Here is a 20689-nt window from a genome sequence, read left to right as displayed (position 1 = left end):
GGTCATGATCCCAGAGTCCTGGGATCGAGCCCCGCATCGGGCTCCCTGCTCGGCGGGAAGCCTGCTTCTCCCTCTCCCTCTCCCCCTGCTTGTGTTCCCTCTCTTGCTGTGTCTCTCTCTGTCAAATAAATAAAATCTTTAAAAAAATAAAAATTAAAAAAAAATAAAGGTGACATCGAAGGCTGAAACCATAACATAAAAGGGAGGTGGATTTCCCTATATAAAATTTGGAACCTCCAGTATTTAAAGAAAAACCATAATCAAAGTAAAAAGATAACTAGCAAATTACAAACAGATGTTTCAACATATATAACAAAGGATTAACAATTTCAACATATAATTTTTTTTTTAAGTTTTGGTTTATCTTTTTCAGCAGAGATTTTTTTTAAAAGGTCCAACACAATTAGGAAAATTAAGATGAACAGTTAAGTTACAAAAGAATTATAAATGGCCAATAATCAAATGTAAAAATATTGTTTCAAAAATGATTTTAAAAATAAAATTTATTGCTCATTCAGTATTGGCAAATACAAGGGAAAATGGGTACATTCTTTTTTTTTATTAATTATTTTATTTATTTATTTTTAAGTAGGCTGCACACCCAATGTGGGGCTTGAACTCATGACCCTGAGATCAAGGATCACACTCTCTACTAACTGAGCCAGTCAGGTTCCCCCAAATGGATTTATATACGTTTATATACTACAGTTGGAAGCATAAATCGTTCCCTAGAAGCACTTTATGTGTTAACAACAATATCTTTTGAAAGGTCCAGTAATCACAATATGGAGTAAGTTTCTGACTTTCTTTCTTAAACATCAAAGCAATTTTTGTGCCACTGCAATACCTATTAACCTCCCTAACATAATCCAGGCAGATTTACAAACAAAAACCAAAAAACTCTACCTAATACCAGCCCCAAACAAACAAAAAATACTTTTTCTACCCCCCAGAAAACTGTTTGATGTATAATGCTGTTGCAAATTTTAGTACAAATCTGTCCAGAACTGTTTCTATTTTTCTATGTATATGTCATATATACTTAAGTATTCTTCAAAATCAGGTAATTCTGTATTTCCTGTTTTGAAAACATGGTTTTTGTCACTGCCATCCACTGGTGAGGCAGGAGGAGAATCCAAAGACTGTATCCTGGAACCAGACGAGGAGAGAGTTTTCAGTAAAGTAATTGCCAACTGCTACCTGGGTGAGATGGTGTTATGTCTTATTCAAGGAAAGCAGTTTGGAGTGAATTTTTCTCCTTTTGCAAATATGATGAATAGAATTTGAACTTCCACTCTGTCATTTCTTGTTTAAGCTTTTATTTTTATCAAAGTTAAACCATGGGACCTAAACCCCAGGAAAGGATCTATAACGACCTACTAGCTCTTTCATAACTTAGTGGCACCTTCTATAACCTTTTCACAAATACAATGAAATTGAGTATTTTATTGAAAAAATAACTAAAATGAAAGGAAGTCCTTCTCCGGACAGGGCTGAAAGTTACCAATAAAAGTAGTATTTTTACTTACTGTAAGTTGACCTGCTACCCCAAAATCTGCAAGTTTTGCATGTCCTTCTGTATTTAGCAAAATATTTCCTGCCTTGATATCTCGGTGTATTTTCCTCATAAAATGAAGGTACTCCAGTCCCTTAAGCGTTGATTGTAATATTGTAGCTATCTCATCTTCTGTTAGCTAAAAAAAGAACGACAGATTAAAATGCCATCAGTTTACATCATTTTACATTCAAAAAAGGGGGAAAAAAAAATCAGATCCAAGCTCCCTTCCTAGAATATAAGGTCTTATTCAACCTGTGACAGCATTTGACAGCTTATACCATCGCTCCACTAACCCCTTCTAAAGTTACATCTCCTGCCCCGTCTCTCCCCAGATTCACCTTACCTGCCTATACAATATCTCCAAATGAATACCTAACAAGCGTCATTAGCAGAGCACATCAAAATCAAATTCTGTACTTCTACCGCCACCCCACCCCTCTCCTTACCACCCACCCAACCTGCTCTATTCTTCCCACAGTCTGCTCTCTCAGGGAAAGGCCGTTTCAGTTGCCCTGGCCAAAAACCTTGAGGTCATCCCTGGCTCTTCCCTATCTTCAAAATATATCCAAATATATCCTCTGTAATCACTAATCACCCTGGTCCAAGCCACCAGCATGTCCTGCCTGAACTATTCTAATAATTCTCTAACTGGTCTTGCTGCTTCTGCCCTTGACCCTGGACAATGCATTTCCCACATGGCAGCGTGCCATAATGAATCTTCCAAAATGCAAGCCAGAGCTGCTCAAAACCCTCCACTGGCTTCCTAAGACACTCAAAATTAAAGCCAGTCCACCCTGGTCTTACATGATCTGGTTCCCAGCTACCTTCACGCTCTACTAGTTTTTACCTTTCTCATTGTTTCAGCCTCGTAGCCTTCCTCTGCTGTTCCTCACACTCAAAGCACACTTCCACTTCTGGACCTTTGCATCTCGGGTTCTCTCTGCCTACACTGCTCTGCATCCAGAAAGTCAGAGAGGGCTTCCCCAATTCCCTCCAGTCCTAGGTCATTCTCCACCCCTTTATCCTACCTTGTTGGTAAACACGGTATTATCCCCATCTGACATATTACATGTTATTTGTATACCTATCATGTGTTATCTTCCCTATTAGGAACATGAGCCCCATTTTAAAATGTCTTTGGGGGCATCTGGGTGGCTAAGTTGGGTAAGGGCATCCAACTCTTGGTTTCAGCTTGGGTCATGATCTCAGAGCCGTGAGATCAAGCCCCACATCAGACTCCGTGCTCAGCAGGGAGTCTGCTTGAAAATTCTCTCCCTCTGCCCCTCCCCCAATTCATGCACAAGAATGCGCACATGTGCTCTCCCTCTCCCTCTCTCTCTCTCTCTCTCGGATAAATACATACACCTTCAAACTTACTAAAAATAAATAAATAAAAAATAAAATATCTTTGGTTTGTTTACTATTTACTATTGTTTACTATTTACTATCCCTAGCACCAAGAAAGCCACCTGGCACATAGCAGGTCCTGAAAAATATTTGTTGAATGATGATTTATAAATGAAAGCAAGAATGCCGACTGACACAGAATATCTGCTCAGTTCCATGCTGATTTTGTGCAGACCCAACTCCAGTGCTAAACAAATGCAATCCATCAACAAATTCTCAGTCTCCCTTCTGACAAACAACTCACATTTAGAAGAGTGTATGCTGTGGTGCAAAAAACATGGTATTCGGGATTAGAAAGACCTAGTTTTTACCCTTCGCTCTACATTCTAGCTGTGTGACCTAAGTGAGTTGTCGAACTTCTCTTGGTCTCAGTTTCTCAATCTATAAAATAGGACTACCACTCTCATCAAGAATGTCATGAAAATCAAATGATATAAGGCATGTAAGAATACACATGGCCTAATAACTATTATGCTACCAATTAATTAACAAATAGTTAATAAGTATCAATAATGAGCCAGACACTCGGCTAATAAAATTAAAAATAGCTAATTATTAAGCATTTATTCTACGGTAGGCACTATTTTTGTAATCTCATTAAATCCTTATAAAAATCACACTAAATAAGTACCATTATCACCATCATTTCATAGAAAATGAAGCTGAAGCACAAACAAGTAATTTGTGCTAACAAATGATAGAGCTCTCACTGCAGTCCAAGCAAACACTATTGGCAAGGTTGCAAGCTAGAGTCTGGGTACCTTCTGTGGCCTAAGAGAACAAAGTTCATGTGACTTACTGACGTCTTATTCTAACCATTTAAGCTAATCAGTTAAGGGAGCACTGCCCAATAGAAATATAATGTGAGCCATAAGTACAACTTTTAATTTTCTAGTAGCCAACATAAAAAAAAAGCAAAATTAATTTATTTTTTCAGTAATCTCCATACCCAACGTGGGGCTAGAACTCATGACTCCAGGATCAAGAGTTGCACGCTCCTCCAACTGAGCTAGCCAGGCACCCCAAAATTTATTTTGATATTTTAACCATATTTATCCAAAATATTATCATTTCAACATGTGATCAATATATAAAAATGTAAAGTTTTTTTAATGTTTTTCTTTTTGTAATAATTCTTAAAAATTTGGTATTTTATATTTATAGCACATCTCAATTCAGACTAGCCACCTTTAAAGGCCTCAATAACCACACGTAGATAGTGACTACCATGCTGGACAAGACAGAATTAAAACATTTTACAAATTCATGTGTAATTATTAAAGATCAGCACTTAATAGTTAAAAATTACATAAATACAATAAACTAATATTAAAACATCAAATGCACTATCAAAATTAGTTTTGGATTGTTTCAAAATACCTGAAACAAAATAACTTAATGCTGCAGATAAGGCCTGGAACCCCAATTTTTTTTTTTTTTTTTAAGTAGGCTCCATGCCCAGCACAGAGCACAACACAGGGCTTGAACTCACAACCCTGAGATCAAGACCTAAACTGAGATTAAGAGTTGGACGCTCAACCAACTGAGCCACCCAGATGCCCCTGGAGCCCAATTTTTAATTCAATAAATTATTCAAGCTTTGGGACTTCTTTAAGTATATCTTATAGTAGGTTGTAATTCCTAGCTAAAGAACTTGCTATTTGATTAGAAAAACATACTAACTCCGAATAATGTAAATTAAGAAAAGGATATAGTCATATAGATAATCCAAAAGTTACAACTGTTTAATTTTTATTTTTTTATTTTTAAATTATTATTTTAATTCCAGTAATCCCAGTAGAGTTAACATATAGTGTTATATTAGCTTCAGGTGTGTAATATAGTGGTTCAAAAATTCCATTTATTACTCAGTGCACACTACAAGTGTATTCTTAATCCCCAACCCCTATTTCATCCATCCCCCAACCACCTCCCCTCTGGTGACCATTCGTTCATTCCCTATAGTTAAGAGTCTGTTTTTCTGGTTTGTCTCTTTTTTTTTCCCCCCTTTATTCATTTGCCTTGTTTCTAAAATTCCACATATGAATGAAATCATATGATATTTGTCTTTCTCTGGCTTATTTTGCTTAGCATTATACTCTTTAGATCCATCCATATTGTTGCAAATGACAAGATTTCATTCTTTTTTATGACTAAATATTTAAAATGTATGTGTATATATACATTTACACCCCACATCTTTATCCATTCATCTACCAACTGACAGTTGGGCTGCTTCCTTGATTTGGCTACTGCAAAAAATGCTGCAATAAACAAACGTGCATATATCCCTTAGAATTAGCTTTTGCATTGTTTGGGAAAATACCCAGTAGTGTGATTACTGGATCCTAGGGTAGCTATATTTTTAATTTTTTGAGGATACAACTGAGTTTTTAAATATTCTCACCTTGTAATTTATAGAGTGTCTCACTAAGTACTTTCACATATTTAAATTAATTTTCACAATTCTGCAAATACTCAGTATAGGTATTATTCCTGTTTTTCTCATTAAAACAAAACAAACAGAAAAACTAAAGGCTAAGGTGTCTCTAGCTTCTACTTTTATTCATTCACAGTCCACACAGAAGCCATAGTCTATCACAGAAGCCACAGTTTATCTTCTAAAATGTACATCATCAAATGGCTCCTCACCTGCTTAGAACGCAGCAATGGCTTCCTATTGTAGTTGGAATAAAAGGCAAACTCGTTACCGTGGCCAACAATACCAACAGAATGCAGGCCTGCTCACCTGTCTCACCTCATCTCCTGCAGGTCCTCTCACCTCTCCCCTCTACTCACAGTGGCCTTCTTTGTGCCAAATCCGTTCTAGCCTCAGGATCTTTGCACTGCTTACTGCCCTACCTAGAATGTTCTTTTAGAAATCATAGCTCCATCTTGTCATTCAAGTTTTACTTTAAATGCCACCTCCCTGAGTGGCCTTTCTCAGCTGTCCACTCTCAAGTAGCTCACTGAGCACTCTCCAACAGTCCGCTCCTTCAAAGAAATTATAACTATCTGGTATTTCTTTTCTAGTTACCATCAGTTGGCTTTTTGGCTGCCCTACTAGAAAATGTATGAGCACAAGAGCAGGACTGTTGTGTTCTTTACTATTGTATCCCTAGGGCTTAGAACAGTATTCTAGAAATACTTCCTGAATGAGCAACTGAACCTGAAGTAGAACCCTTGACTCCTAGCTTTTATCCCAGTGATCACAGTAAGGGCAAATAATCTTTCACAGAGATTACTCTTTAATAGAATGTAGAAGAAGTTAATCTGTGAACATGCTGAGTAGGAGGAGAAAACCAAATCTAAATTTAAACATTTCAAATTCATTGCTTCACCAAGATTTGATAGTCATTGTTTTCTTTCCCAAAACATGCTAAATATCACTGGATTAGGCTGGTGTCAGAAACATCACTTTTAGGAGGCATCAGAAAGCAGAGGGGGAAAGAATGATGGAAAAGGGGAAATCTGACAGTCATCTCTCTGGATATGGAAGTAGGAGAGTGCCCACAAATACAAGGCCAGAGACTAGCCCAGCCGCACTGTTCTAGAAGGTAAACTTACCGTTTTATTTCGTAATCGAATGATATCAGACACAGAACCAGCCCCGCAGTACTCCATAACAATCCACAAGTCTGTATTCTTAAAATAACTGCCATAATATTTGACTACATGAGGGCTAAAGAGAAAGCAATAATACGAATTAGTGGAACAGCCTTTAATACATGAAAATTTTTCTGCTCAAAAGATCAACTATTCATATTTAAGGTTAAAATAGACATCCTCTTGATAAAAATGTAAATGATAAATAATAATAATACTTTCTAAATAATAAATAACCAAAGTGAGAAAATGTACGGGTCTCTTAACCTGCATTTCTAGGTCTACAGATCATCCCAGGAAAAGAACTACAGCTATTCGAAAAGAAATAGTTACCATCATAGCACGTTTTAACAATGAAAACTTAGATACGATCTAAGTGTCCCACAACAAGGAGTTTATTTAAGAAATAATGATCTAGACATATAATGGAATAACCATGAATCTATGGAAAATATTAGAAGAATATTTGATAACATGGGAAGATATCCTGCTTACAAAAAAAAAAAAGAAAGAAAGAAAGAAAAAAAGTACAGGTTACATAATTGTAAGCATGGCTAAACTCCAAAAAGGGATATGTACGCAAAATAGCATTTAACAATGATTCTCTCTCCAAAGGGAAAAGTGATTTTATTTTCTTTCTGTTTGCATTTTTCCAAGAAGTCACGTGTACTTTGTAATAAGAAAAAAAAAATCACACTACAATCTACTATAAAGAAAAAATATTCAGGGGGGCCTGGGTGGCTCAGTCAGTTAAGCGTCCAGCTCTTTTTGTAAAAGATTTTATTTATTTACTTGACAGAGAGAGACACAGCGAGAGAGGGAACACAAGCAGGGGGAGTGGGAGAGGGAGAGGCAGGCTTCCTGCAGAGCAGGGAGCCCGACGCGGGGCTCGATCCCAGGACCCTGGGACCATGACCTGAGCCGAAGGCAGACGCTTAACCAAATGAGCCACCCAGGCGCCCCAAGCGTCCAGCTCTTGATTCTGGCTCAGGTCATGATCTCAGGGTCCCGGGATCGAGCCCCGCGTCGCGCTCCCCGCTCAGCAGGGCGTCTGCTTGTCTCCCTGTCCCTCTGTCCCTCCCTGCTGCTCATGTGCACCTGCGCTCTCTCCCTCTCTCTCTCTAAAATAAATAATCTTAAAAAAAATTTTAAAAAGAAAAAATATTCAGCATCAGACCCAGAATTCTGGGTCTCAAGCTTGAAGAGAAATACCCAATGAGACTTCAGAGAAAAGTCAAACATCCCATTAAAATGAAATAACCTGCCCACCGAGAGCTACCAGCTTTAATTGGTTAGATTGTTATCAGGGCTAAATAATGTTGCATAATAACCAGAGATGCTAAAAACCTACTCAGCTTCATTAGTGCTCAGAATTTCAAATGCCCCTTCACCCTTGGGAAACATGCCAATGACAAGGACAGCAGGAAACACACACACACACAATTAATGAAGACATGGATGAATAAGTCTCTGAAGGTACAGATTACACATCTGCTCTCCCTTCCTTAAATTCCTGCAGTATTTACTGCCTTTACAAGGCAAGTAATCTCAGCTACTTACTGCTGGAACATGTCCTGTATAATCTTGTATCGTTGGCCAGATTTTCCTGCACATATATATGCCTGGCCTGTCCAATTTGTCTATAAACTCCCAGAGGACAAGAATTCTGCCCTGTATTTCTCTGTACTCCTTACCATGCTTAGCACAGACTAGGCTTTTGGAAATAACTCTTCTTTACTTAGAGATATTTGCATGCTCTGTTTGAAACACAGCTCTTATGTAGCATATCAGAAGTGGCAAAGTCCCTCGGGGTGCCTGGGCAGCTCAGTCAGTTAAGCATCTGACTCTTGATTTCAGCTAGGGTCGTGATCTTGGGGTTGTGAGATTGGGCCCTACGTCGGGCTCCATGCTCAGCAGGGATTCTGCCTGAGATTCTCTCTTCCTCTCCCTCTGCCCCTATCCCTCATGCTCACTCACTCACTTTCTCTCTCTAAAATCAATCAATCAATCTTTAAGGAAAAAAAAAAGAAGTGATAAAGTCCCAATGTGCTGACTAGAAGAGCTTCCATACTGTATCTTGTAGCAGAGGAAAAGGAAAATTTCTACCTAACTCTGGTCAATCTGGTCAAGAAATATGAGGGTTTTGTCTAGTAGAGAGTAACCACAAAAGTATAAAGAATAAAAGGAAGGGAGGGAGGGAGAAGAGAAATAACTGCATTCACAAGCCTGTGAGATCTAAGGTCTCCTGGGCAAATGTCCTCGTAGGCAGCCCCACCTGCCCCAATGCTGAAGTTTTACAAATAAGAGCTACTAAGCTGATCTGCTGAGCAGAAGAGCTTCAGGAGAATGGATGCAGCCTCCGGTGCAAGACATTCTCATCCTCCTTTCAGCTCCCTAGAGCTGGCGTTGCCCCTAAATTTGTGTTCTCTCTCAAATTTAAACAGTAGTGGGGAAGCCTGCTCCATCACTGTGACCAACTCATGTTGTGATGGAATTTCAGAGCATACCACGTGCTTTTCTGCGGTCGCCTAGTGGCCTGACTTCCTGCTTACAGCATTTGACAAATCTTAGTTCCTCAAAAATAAAATTCTTAACTACTCTGAGCTTGAAGAATTCTTTTTTAAATGTAGGAAGGAACAGTAATACATAAAAAAGCATTCTCTTTTTTAGATCTGTCTGATATTCTAACGTCTCTAGAGCTAAACATATTTGGATTATCTCTTCTTAGCTATCTCTGCAGAAATATTTTCTCAACAGGAAGTAAAAGAGATCATTATCAGAAGGAGAAAAAAAAAGTCAGCAGAACCACCTTCTGCCTCTCTGCCTCTTCTTCCTAGTTTTGAAAGGGGCTTACTGAAAAAAAAATCTATGCAGAAATAGAAACTATAAAAGTCTAGCTACTAAAACACACATTTTTTTCATCAGATTTTTTCTGAAAAGAACATGTGTAGTGATTCCGCCTAAACTCTTTCGCAAAATCTCTAAGTAAATGCATCTGTACATGTTAAACTCTAAATAATCACAGCTAATCTAAAACTATGTTCTCTCCAAAGTAATACCGCATGCCTTTACCTGTCACATTGCTGCATTATAGAGATTTCTTTGATTATCTCCTGCAGATCTGATTCCACAGGAACTTGCTTAATCGCGACAATCTGACCGGTCTCTTTGTGAATAGCTTTGTATACACTGCCATAGGACCTGTAATTGGGGGAAAGAGAACATTTATAAAGGCAAAGCAAGTCTAGAGATAAAAAGTGGTAGAACAAAAGCAACTCATGGTTCTAATTTATACCCCTACATGCCTAATATACTTATCTACAACTGCAAAACTGAAATAGCTAAAGGACTTTGGGAAAAAACTGTTAACTTCATATTTAACCTTTACTGAATGTATTCATACAAAATAACCACTATTATAGTAGCTCCATGCACTATATGCCTGATCTCTGCTAGAAATTGTGCATCATTCCAATTCATCCTTACAAAAAGTAAACAACAACAATAAAGAAGAGGTCATTATCCCTATTTTACAGGAAAACGTGTAAAGGCTCAGAGGTTACAGGACTTGCCCAATATCACAGAGATGAAAAATAAGTGGTCAGGCCAGGATGTGAATCCAGGTGTGTCTGAACACAAAGCTTATGTTCTTCCCACATCTACCTGGGCTAGAATGCTGAAATGGAGGTCTTTGTGCTCTTGTGTTCACTCCAGTACCATGAGGTTCTTCTGTCCCTGTTCCTCTTATTGGCAATAATACTTAAAAAACATTATGGAAACTAATTAAAAATCTAAGCCCTTTCAAATGCTAGTATCAGGTGAACACAGCACATAGAAAGCCTTTTGCTCCATCTGCCCTTATGAGCTTATTATCAAAATAAATAAAAAGTTTATGTGTCCATTCAATCTGGTGCCTAAAAGAGTAGGAAATTTAGAATCGAAAGACCGAGGATTTGAGCCCTATCCTCATAACATATTAGCCATCATTTACATACATATTAACCTTCTCATGCCTCAATTTTCTCACCTGTAAAATGACAATACAAACTACAAGACAGTTGTGATGGTCAAATGAGACACCACCATCACCCCACACTGATTACATTTTCAGTGGAAACCTTGACGCTGTCAGTGAAAACACAATGAGGAAGCTGTCTTTCCTATTTCCCAAACCCACCTATTTCTTCATACTGCCCTGGCGAAAAAAACATCCACAGAACAGTACCACCTGATATGTCAAAGTAGCTGAGTGCTCTAGCTGCCAAAATGATGCTCCAGACTGTTTCAATGTAAAAGTAACATAAACTAAATTATGCAGAACACATAAAAAAAATTTCCAGCCCATCAGAATCCCTTATGTTGGCAAAACTAGTATAATGATCCTTGAAAGTTACATAATTTTTTCCCCCAGAGAAAGGCAACCACTGACCATGTGTGGAAGGCCTGCCTGCTGCCCTTTCTTCCTTATGAAGTTAAACCTCTGATTCATTGGGGTAGCGAAGGCTTGGTTCTAGGGGATAAAACATGGCGGTCCAGGCAGATAGCATTCCTATTCCTTCTGCCAGTGACCTGGTTCTGGCCAATGAAATTTGAGGGGAATTCTGCTGAAGGGATTCTGAGAGAGGCTTTCTTCCCTGATGAGAGAGAAACACACAAGAAGGCCCATTTTTACCTGCCACTTCCTTTCCTACTTTGGTTACTGTTACATAAGGCATGATGCGTGAAACTAATGCAGCCATCTTGAGATAGAGAATTACACAAATGCTAAACCTTATCAAGCCAATTAGCCATTCTGGAATCTTTCACCCCAGCTTTATTATTACTTAGTTATTAAATGTCCTTATTAGGGGGCGCCTGGGTAGCTCAGTCATTAAGCGTCTGCCTTCGGCTCAGGTCATGATCCCAGGGTCCTGGGATAGAGCCCTGCGTTGGGCTCCCTGCTCAGCAGGAAGCCGGCTTCTCCCTCTCCCACTCCCCCTGCTTGTGTTCCCTCTCTCTCTGTGTCTCTCTCTGTCAAATAAATAAAATCTTTAAAAAATTAAAAATTAAAAAAAAAATAAATGCCCTTATTGGTTAGCCATTGCTAGTTGGGTATTCTGTTACTTTCCAAAGTTATTCTTGATACACTAGGTCCCATATGTGTGAAGATGTCTGTATTTCACATTCTCTTTGGAATTGGTTGTGCTGGATACAGAGTTCTTGGACAATAGCATCTTTTCTGCAGTTTTCCAGCTTCTATTGTTGCTGAGAAGTCGGCTATCGTAATCTCTCTTTCGGTAGCATTCAGGATTTCCTCTTTATCCTTAACATTCTACAATTTTATTATAATGTAACTAGGAGTTAATTCACTTGGCATTTCGTAAGCTTCTTCCATCTGAAGGCATGTTTTTCTTCAAGTCTGGAAATTCTCAGCATTGTCTTTTTCCTATCTCTTCTACTATCTCTTTCTAGAATTCCTATTGGACCCATACTGCATCTCCTCAAACCATGCTGTCCTCCAGATCTCTAACACTGTACTTTTCTGTCCTGCACTTTGTGATCAGTCTTATTTTTATCTTTCAATTCACAAATTCTTTCAGCTTGTATAGTTCACTGTTTTTCCAACTTACTGGGCCTCCAAAACTTCAATGATTGTCAAGATTCCCAACTTTAATTCTTCCCGGAACACATCTGTTCATGTTCATAACCTGGTGTTCTTCTTTTAAGGATGTTAGTCCCTCCTTTCATCTTTTTGAAAATCGTAAACAAACATGTTAAATCCCTTTTGAGATTGCTCCATTATTTCTATTTCCTTGGATGTGAATTCTCCCATTTGTTCTGCTCATTATCCCAAGGCAGTAGATTCCTTATATGGGTTTCCTTTATCTTGAATGATCTTCCTCTACACAATGCTAACTGCCACGAGCATTTCATGATGTCATGATGGTTTCATGGTTCTCTCGGCCCATCATCTAGACTGTACAACAACTTAAACTTGGTCTCGTGTTAGGAGTTGAGGGTTTCTGCCTCTCTAGATCCCATACCTGAATGCAGGCCAGGCCCAGTTCCTATTGTCAAACCAGTACCTCCATGTTTTCCCCAGGCCACGGGCAAATGATACTTTCTCGTGGTGATCAAATTTATTTCAGCTTTAGTTCATAGATGGGGAGCCTCATCCATCCCACAACTTCATGTAGGAAGCTTACCTGCCATCTCCTGACAAGGACAGGGCAAGCCTTATGCTCCTCTTACTATTATGTATCTTTTCCATCCCTGGTCCATAGCTGGCCATGTATCCTTTTATTTAAAAATTTAATTTCCGGGGCACCTGGGTGGCTCAGTCACTTAAGTGTCTGCCTTCAGCTCAGATAATGATCCCAGGGTCCTGGGATCTGGAATCGAGTCCCATGTCCGGCTCGCTGCTCAGTAAGGAGACTGCTTCTCCCTCTCCCTCTCTCTCTCTGCCTGCCACTCCCCCTGCTTGTGCCCCCTTCAGATAAATAAATAAAATCTTTAAAAAATAATAAAAATAAAAATTTAATTTTCATTCATTAGTTTTATCTATTTGAAATGGAAAGAGAGGTCTCTGCATATACTCACTCAGCAATCTTAACCAGAACACTATCCATGCCTCTCTATGCTATCTTGAGAGCAAGGAATGCTCCAATACCTTGTATGAACAATTAAGATTCATGATTCTACATACTGCACTTACAGTAATCTGAAGAGAATTTAGAAGGCTTCAGCAACTGTGCTCACTTTTAGGCAAATCCCATAAGACCTGATTCCCTACAACAAAAACTACAGTGACTTGATGAATTCTGACTGGCAGAGAATAAAAATGGTGGGGACCTAGGGGTTTCACACAAGCCACACAAGGCAAGGATCAATTTGGAAAAACAGAAATAATACAGTATCTGGAGCCAAATTAACTAGATACAAGCCTTAACAATACCACTCACTAGCTATGAAACCAGGGGCAAGATGCTTTTTAATTATCCTAGGACAAAAAATTTTAGTGAGTCAAAGTGTAAAACTTTAAGTATAATAGAAGGAAAAAGGCACTAGGCTCTCATGCAAAACACTTTCCAAGCATGGTCCACTCATCCTGGTCTGGAGCGTTGGCTCTATTCTGCCACAGATCCACAGGATTTCCTCCATACACAGAACAACTGCGGCCTCCAGAGAATCCAACACAGTCCATCAGCCAGAGCTCATTTCATAAGACACAAGTCAGTGAGTGTTCACAATCTACTCATTTTCCAGAACAATTTAAGGATGGCATGGCAGTTTGTGTTTAGACAGCTAAGTGGAGTTAAGGTCTTCCTTCGGGATTCTGTTAGTTAAATGAAGCTTGTTCAGGTTCGTTCAGAAATCCAAGCATCTGTGGTATCACTTAAAAGAGCACGATGGTGATAAAACAAGGAGAAAGATCTTAAGCTTTATTTTGATTTTCTTGGTTTTATCTTTGTAAGGAAATTTCCAAGTTCCTTGATGAAGACATGCATAGATCTAAAAGACAATTAAAAGCAATCATAATTAGCTTAGTTTCCCCTTCCTATATTATCAGAATATATTCCTGATATATTTTGTCTGTAGTTTTCTTTTGGTGTTCCCCAAACCCAATCAACCCAAACAGCACTCCCTTCAGGAATGCCTAAATAGACTGGAGGTTTAAGATTTAACTTTAATTTGACATGACAAGGTCTGAAAAATGCTTCAATTGGTAGGCTTAAAGACAAAAGAATCATAGTTGCCACTTATTGAGCACTCACTATGTGACAGGCACTGTACTCAGTACTTTACCCCCATTATCTTGGGTAATACTTGACATAACCCAAATGAGGGTGGTACGAATATCTGCACTATATAGAGGTTTCTGAAACTTCAAAATATTAAGTAATTTGCTCAAGTTCACTCGTTTATTGTGACTAATAAACAGTAGAGCAAGGATTTTAACGCAGGTCTAACATCAGAGTCTATGCCCGTACTATCATAACACACTTTTATTAAAAATGAAAGAAACAAGTTAGTTACATATTCAATTATGCCTAACATGCTTTATCTTATTCCAAAGATGACCTGTGAGCACTGTTAGATTAAGGGCATTAGACTCACTGCCTTGAGGAAAATAGCCAGGAGACCAAGCTGAAGCTGAAAAGGACAGGAAAGAGATGTGGAGGGACTGTCGTTTTCCGTACCTTGAAGAATGCCAAGTCAACTTGCAGTCTTCAGAATCATCTTGTACTTGTCTTCTAACAGCACAGCTGGCATCCTCTTTTATTCCCTTCTCAGCTTGATGTCTTGCTCGATTCCAAAGAGTATTGTTCCAACTTACAAAAAGATGACTAATGTTTTTTACAAGGAGGCAATCCATGAAAACCTATGCCATGTAATCTAGGATCGGGTTTAAGATTATTCCTGACCTATATTAGACATAAGTAACACTAAACCCCAAAATAATCTAATGACATATAAGACTTGATTTCAAGGCGCACACGGCACTTAAACAACAGAAATTTTTAAAAGTTAGTATTTCAGGTCTTCTCTTGAACTAGAAGTACTCTCAAGAGACTAAACACACACACACACACCTGCTTATTAATGCAGAAACTATCACTGAATGATACACAAAAAACCACTATTATGAAATACCATTTCAGCAGTATTTTATACACACTCACAAATCTGGGTTTCAAGAAGTACACTGGTTCCCGACCTGGGATTTTCAATCTCTTGGAAGGTGTAAAGGTAGTGACAGTCCTTGATTTATTTACTATATTTCACAATGCTATACTAACTAAAATGCTGAATTCCATTTTATGGAAACAACAGTTATTACATATTGATCAGAAACTATGAACAGCAAATAAAAATGTATGACTAATAAAAATTGTTAAATTAAGTACAGACTAGTTAGTGCTGTTCCATACATAAAATCCTGTAAACTATAGATTCTACAAGAGAGAAAACAATAGATGCCTTTGGTGTTGAAGAGGCCAGGCATCATTAAATCTATCTATAACGATGACTGGAGGAAAGAGGGAAAGGGCATCTCAAGCTGTAAATTTCCCGCCCACCCCACTCAGAGCAGTGCCATATGCAATGTTCCTCTTCCTTCTCCTCAGGTTTGTGAATTATTGACATGAAAAAGGTTCAGCTCCTGCTGGTGTTGGGGGAAGAAAAAGATTGGGACCTACTGGTCTACCTGTATTTTCTGTACACTTACCCTTCTCCAAGTTTCTCTAAGACATCAAACACTTCTTCTGGTTGTTTAGTTAAACTATCTTCATCCAACTTTTTCAGCTGCCTGTGAATGAAGAAATAAAAACATAAAATACATTTTACTTGCTAGCAACTACACCACAAAATACATTATTTATATTACAATTAGGATCTTAGGAATTGCTCTACAAAGTCTTTACCGGTAAACAACAACAAAGGCAAGCTAAGAGACATTTTTTTCTATTATTATGTTAGTCACCATATAGTACATCATTAGTTTTTGATGTAGTGTTCCATGATTCATTATTTGCGTATAACACCCAGTGCTCATTACAACACGTGCCCTCCTTAATACCCATCACCGCGCTACCCCATCCTCCCATCCCCCTCCCGTCTGAAACCCTCAGGTTGTTTCCCAGAGTCATAGTCTCTCATGGTTCATAAAGGACTTTTTTTTTAAGTTTTTTACTTATTTAAGTAATCTCTACACCCATTGTGGGGCTTGAACTCATGACCTCAAGATCAAGAGTCACACACACTTCCGACTGAGCCAGCCAGGTGCCCCAGCTGAGAGACTTAAGGGCTGTCTATGGCAGTATTACATGTGTCCTGCAGCCCTCTGGTGAGCATAATCAGGACCAGAGGGTAGAGAACTACCAAGAGTCAGACTTCAGTTCAACAGGTGTAAGAAATTTTCCAAGGTGCCTGGGTGGCTCAGTCAGTTAAGTGTCTGCCTTCGGCTCAGGTCATGATCTCAGGGTTCTGGGATCAAGCCCCACATCGGGCTCCCTGCTCAGTGGGGAGTCTGCTTCTCCCTCTCCCTCTGTCCCTCCCCCTGCTTGTGCTCTCGCCTACACTCTCTCTCTCTCTGAAATAAATAAAATTTAAAAAAGAAAGAAATTTCCTAACAACAAAAGTTGTTCTAAAATGGTTTAGACTGCCTTAAGAAGTCCCTAGCTCCCCATCACTGGAGAACTTAAACAGAAAATGAATCATCATTTGGCTGAAATGCTACAGAGTGGATTCCAGCTTTGATAGAACCTTAAAAATCCATTTATATCTTGAGATTCCATGAATTAAGATGGCATAACTATCTCTTCAGAAAAGATGTTTAATGTAAGGTTAACTACGAATTGAAACATGGTCTCAGACTGGAGGCCAAGGAAGACATAGAGACTCTTGCTCTCCCTTAGCAAGATTTTGGTAATTCAGCTAAAACACAGGAATTCTATAGGTATCACAGAAACAGAAAGTGGAAGGTATACACTTATACATGATCAAAAGTGAAAAATAACTATGCAGCTAGGAACTTCAAACAGACTCAGACTCCCATGAGTGACTGTGTACATCCAAGAAGCCCCCGAAGTCAAAGATACATGGCAGGTTATAATTCCCTGATAATTCAGATTTTTCTGACTATGCTAGACACAGTTAATAACAAACCTGGGAGGTTATAAATTAACAATATTTTTTTTAAACTAAGATGTCTGAAAATTATCAATGGGCTTAAGGAAGGAGCTTGCCAAGGAACATTTGTGTGTGTGTGTGTGTGTGTGTGTGTGTACGCGCGCGCACGCGTCTGTGTGTATCTTCTACACGATGGTTTCCTGAAACTACAAAGGACAACAAAAAAAAGAGAGCTCAGGAAATGGTGAAATTATGTAAGTAGTAACATTGGAGACTTTTTTGTAGAGAAAAGGTTTAAACTAGCTGGATAATACCAATTTTTACAAGAGAGGACTTGAATTACATACATATATACACACGCACACATACCTTCCTGGAGGAACTAGCAAAACCAGAAGACAGAAAACTCTGAACACGTCGAGTGTATCCACCCATAAACACTGATCTCTAAAGGACAATCTCACATAATTCTGTAAATGTCAAAGACTACACACTAAAGAAATGGAGAAATGCTCCAAGTCAATAACTGCCACAACTTGAAAATTAACAAATGACCGTAGTGACCTTTGAAAATCAAAAGGTCTTAAACATTAAATTCCAGTGACGACATAAAAACTAGCTTCAAAACAAAAAGGGCTGAAGTGAAACTCCTCTTAAACTTCAGAAGTGAAGTGTCTATGAACTCAGATGTTAGAAAGAACATTGCATGAACCAGGAGGGTTTTTTGTTGAAGCGCTGAATTCATAACTGTATAAACAATGGACAATACCTCATTTCTCAAGTATAATTAAACAGCTTATATAAAGGAAGATCAAATGTCTTCCTCTGAAGTACTGACTTTGTGGTTTACAAAAAGCAAAACTCACTATTTCAACTACTCTGAGACCACAGCATAACAAAGGAAACCGCCTGGCATGCGAGAAACAGCTGCAAGCCCCTGATAATCCCCCAACAAACTGTATATACCTGCTCAGAGACTTCTTTCAAACAATCTACTTGGGTTTTGTGTGTGTGTGTGTGTGTGTGTGTGTGTGTGTGTTAAGATTTTTTATTTATTTATTTGAAAGAGAGAGAGCAAGCAAGAGCACAAGAGCAGGGGGAAGGAGAAGTTGACTCCCCGGGGCTGGATCCCAGGATCCTGGGATCATGACCTAAGCCACCCAGGTGCCCCAGTTTTTTGTTTGCTTTTGATCCAGGCTTAATAGATCTTTATCTCTTTGCTGCCTGATAACCCAGAGGTGGTCAATAAATATTTCCTATATGGATTAATGAATGTAACGATGGGAATCCTAAACTTTTATCAGCAATCCTTGTGAGTTTCCAGAACAGAATGCCACCCTAAAAAGGATTACCAGATTATCAACAAATAAGACTCCTTGGAAAATCTTTTGATAAGTGACTCTCAATGATACTTTATACCGTAAGTCTTCATGGAAGAAGCACAAAACAGCCCGACTGATGATTCAGCTCTCAGCTCGGACTTCCCCGGGTCCTAGGTAGTTTCATTGCTTGCTCATAAAAGAACAGGCCTGGCCAACACAGCCTCCGTGGACCAAACACCGGCAGATGCTCCTCTCCTAAGTCAGACGGCCACGTGGACAGCCAACCATCCCAGAAATGCCCTCTACATCCTCCACCACACTATTATTATCTAATGCCAGCTTACTTTAAAAAATCATAATCTCCTACGTAACCCATCAACTTGAATCTCTAATCACTCAGTCACACACAAATGTCAAGCTCATGAATGCAAAGAGCATTTCCTGCACTGAGATTACTATCCCTTGCTGGAAACACATGCCAACTGAATCTCTGAAAAGACACCTGTATCTCTCCAAACACAAACAAGGGTGTTTATGAAATAGTTACTCACAGATTTGGCTAATTCTCAAGCCTCTTTCTCCTATCTTAGAACTCTTGTAAGGTTCATTTTATTTATGTACACCTATCCCTCTTTCCATTCAGAATTTGATATGGTTACAACAAATGTGTAAGATAAATTGATAACTTTTTAATGATAGTAAAATTCATATGTTGCCCCTCCCCAAATTCCTACATTGAAGTACTAAGCCCCAGGACCTCAGAATGTGTGACTTTATTTGGAGACAGGGCCTTTAAAGAGGTAATTAAGGTAAAATAAGGTCATAGAGGTGGGCCCTAATTCAATATAACTGGTGTCCTTATAGGAGATAAGGACACAGAGAGGTACAGAGGGAAAACCATGTGAAGACATAGGAAGGAGAGAGCCATCTACACAAGCCAAGGAGAGAGGCCTCAAAGAAACAACCCTGCTGACACCCTGATCTTAGACTTCTAGCCTCCAGAAAACTGGGAGAAAATACATTTCTGTTGTTTAAATCACCCAGTCTGTGAAACTGATATGGTAATTCTAATAAATGCAAGTAATAAAGTTAATCTAATGCAGATTAAGTACTTGACTAGTTATGATGAGCAGGAAAGTACCAGTCATTCAAGAATTCAGCCCTGCAATGCTCTTCTCTTGCACATTTAATAAATTTCTTAAAATCCAAAAGGTGCAGGAATGAGCTGGACCAAAAAGTAAAAAGGTTTACGCTTTTGCCCAAGATTATGTAACACAAGGCAAGGTAGAAACAAAACTCAATTCCTAATCCTCTTTTCAATTAAACCGAGACCTCGGAGAAACAATGAATATATTTCAGAAAGAAATATAACCAGTGTACATTTGTAACTGGATCACTATTGTGCTGTAGCAAATACTTGCTAACATACACAGTCCCTGTGAAACAGGGGTACTTCCAGAGCGGCATCAGAGGAAGCAGTTAAGAGCATGGACTTTGGACCAGACCACCTGGTTTAAAATCCCAGCTCTGCCACTTACTAACAGTGGAACCTCCTGCAATCACTTAAAACTCTTTGTGCCTCAGTTTTATCACCTGTAAAATAGAGATACAGAAGTAACCACCTCATAGGATTGTTGTGAGGATCGAAAGAGTCGTAATAAGCTGAACCACACGAAATTACCATTTTTATAGGTCAATTACATGTGGTTCACCAGGAGACAGGGGAAGCACTTTTTGAAAACGGTCCCTGGCATCCAGTAGGTGCCGTATGTGTAAGAATCATTATTACTTCCGTCTCAGCACACTACAGTAGGGTGAATTATGAGTCCATCCCAACCAGCTATTCGCCTTCTGCAATGTTTGTGTACTTCAAACAAACCCCAAGTGTGCAGCCCAGGCTGCCAATCCCTTCCCTTCACCTCTCCTTTGCCCCACACTCCCACACACTGAACACTTCCTACTTTAGTGCTCATTCTGCCGCAGGAAGTCAGAGGTCTCTGTGAAATAGAAGCTAACTACACTGCACCTCAGAGAAGCATGACTCCCTTGATCTCTGCTATTTTTCTCCAGATGTGGCAGAGTGACACAAGACCCTGGTGTCCACAGAGCAAATCAATGATATAACTAAAACCAACGCAGGAGTTCAGACTTTCTAGGATCAGCCACCTCCCGGATCTTGACTTAA

General features: G+C 39.0%; 1 protein-coding gene across 3 annotated transcripts in view; it reads right to left on the bottom strand.

Moving 5' to 3' along the window:
* The window catches only part of STK4 (serine/threonine kinase 4), an 88005-nt gene that overhangs the window by 66341 nt on the left and 975 nt on the right, over window positions 1-20689 (bottom strand). For all 3 annotated transcript variants that reach the window (XM_028121896.1, XM_028121900.2, XM_028121903.2), the window contains exons 2-5: window positions 15780-15860; window positions 9644-9772; window positions 6533-6647; window positions 1530-1694 (exon numbers count right to left, since the gene is read on the bottom strand). In XM_028121896.1, coding sequence (XP_027977697.1) covers window positions 1530-1694; window positions 6533-6647; window positions 9644-9772; window positions 15780-15860 — 490 coding nt within the window. The remainder of the gene's footprint in view (window positions 1-1529; window positions 1695-6532; window positions 6648-9643; window positions 9773-15779; window positions 15861-20689) is intronic.

Source organism: Eumetopias jubatus, unplaced genomic scaffold (assembly GCF_037043125.1).
Source record: "Eumetopias jubatus isolate StellerSeaLion01/CBP00866 unplaced genomic scaffold, mEumJub1_p1.0 scaffold_9, whole genome shotgun sequence".
NCBI lineage: Eukaryota > Metazoa > Chordata > Mammalia > Carnivora > Otariidae > Eumetopias > Eumetopias jubatus.
Note: the sequence above shows the minus strand (reverse complement) of the source record. Positions and strands in the feature narration are given on the sequence as shown.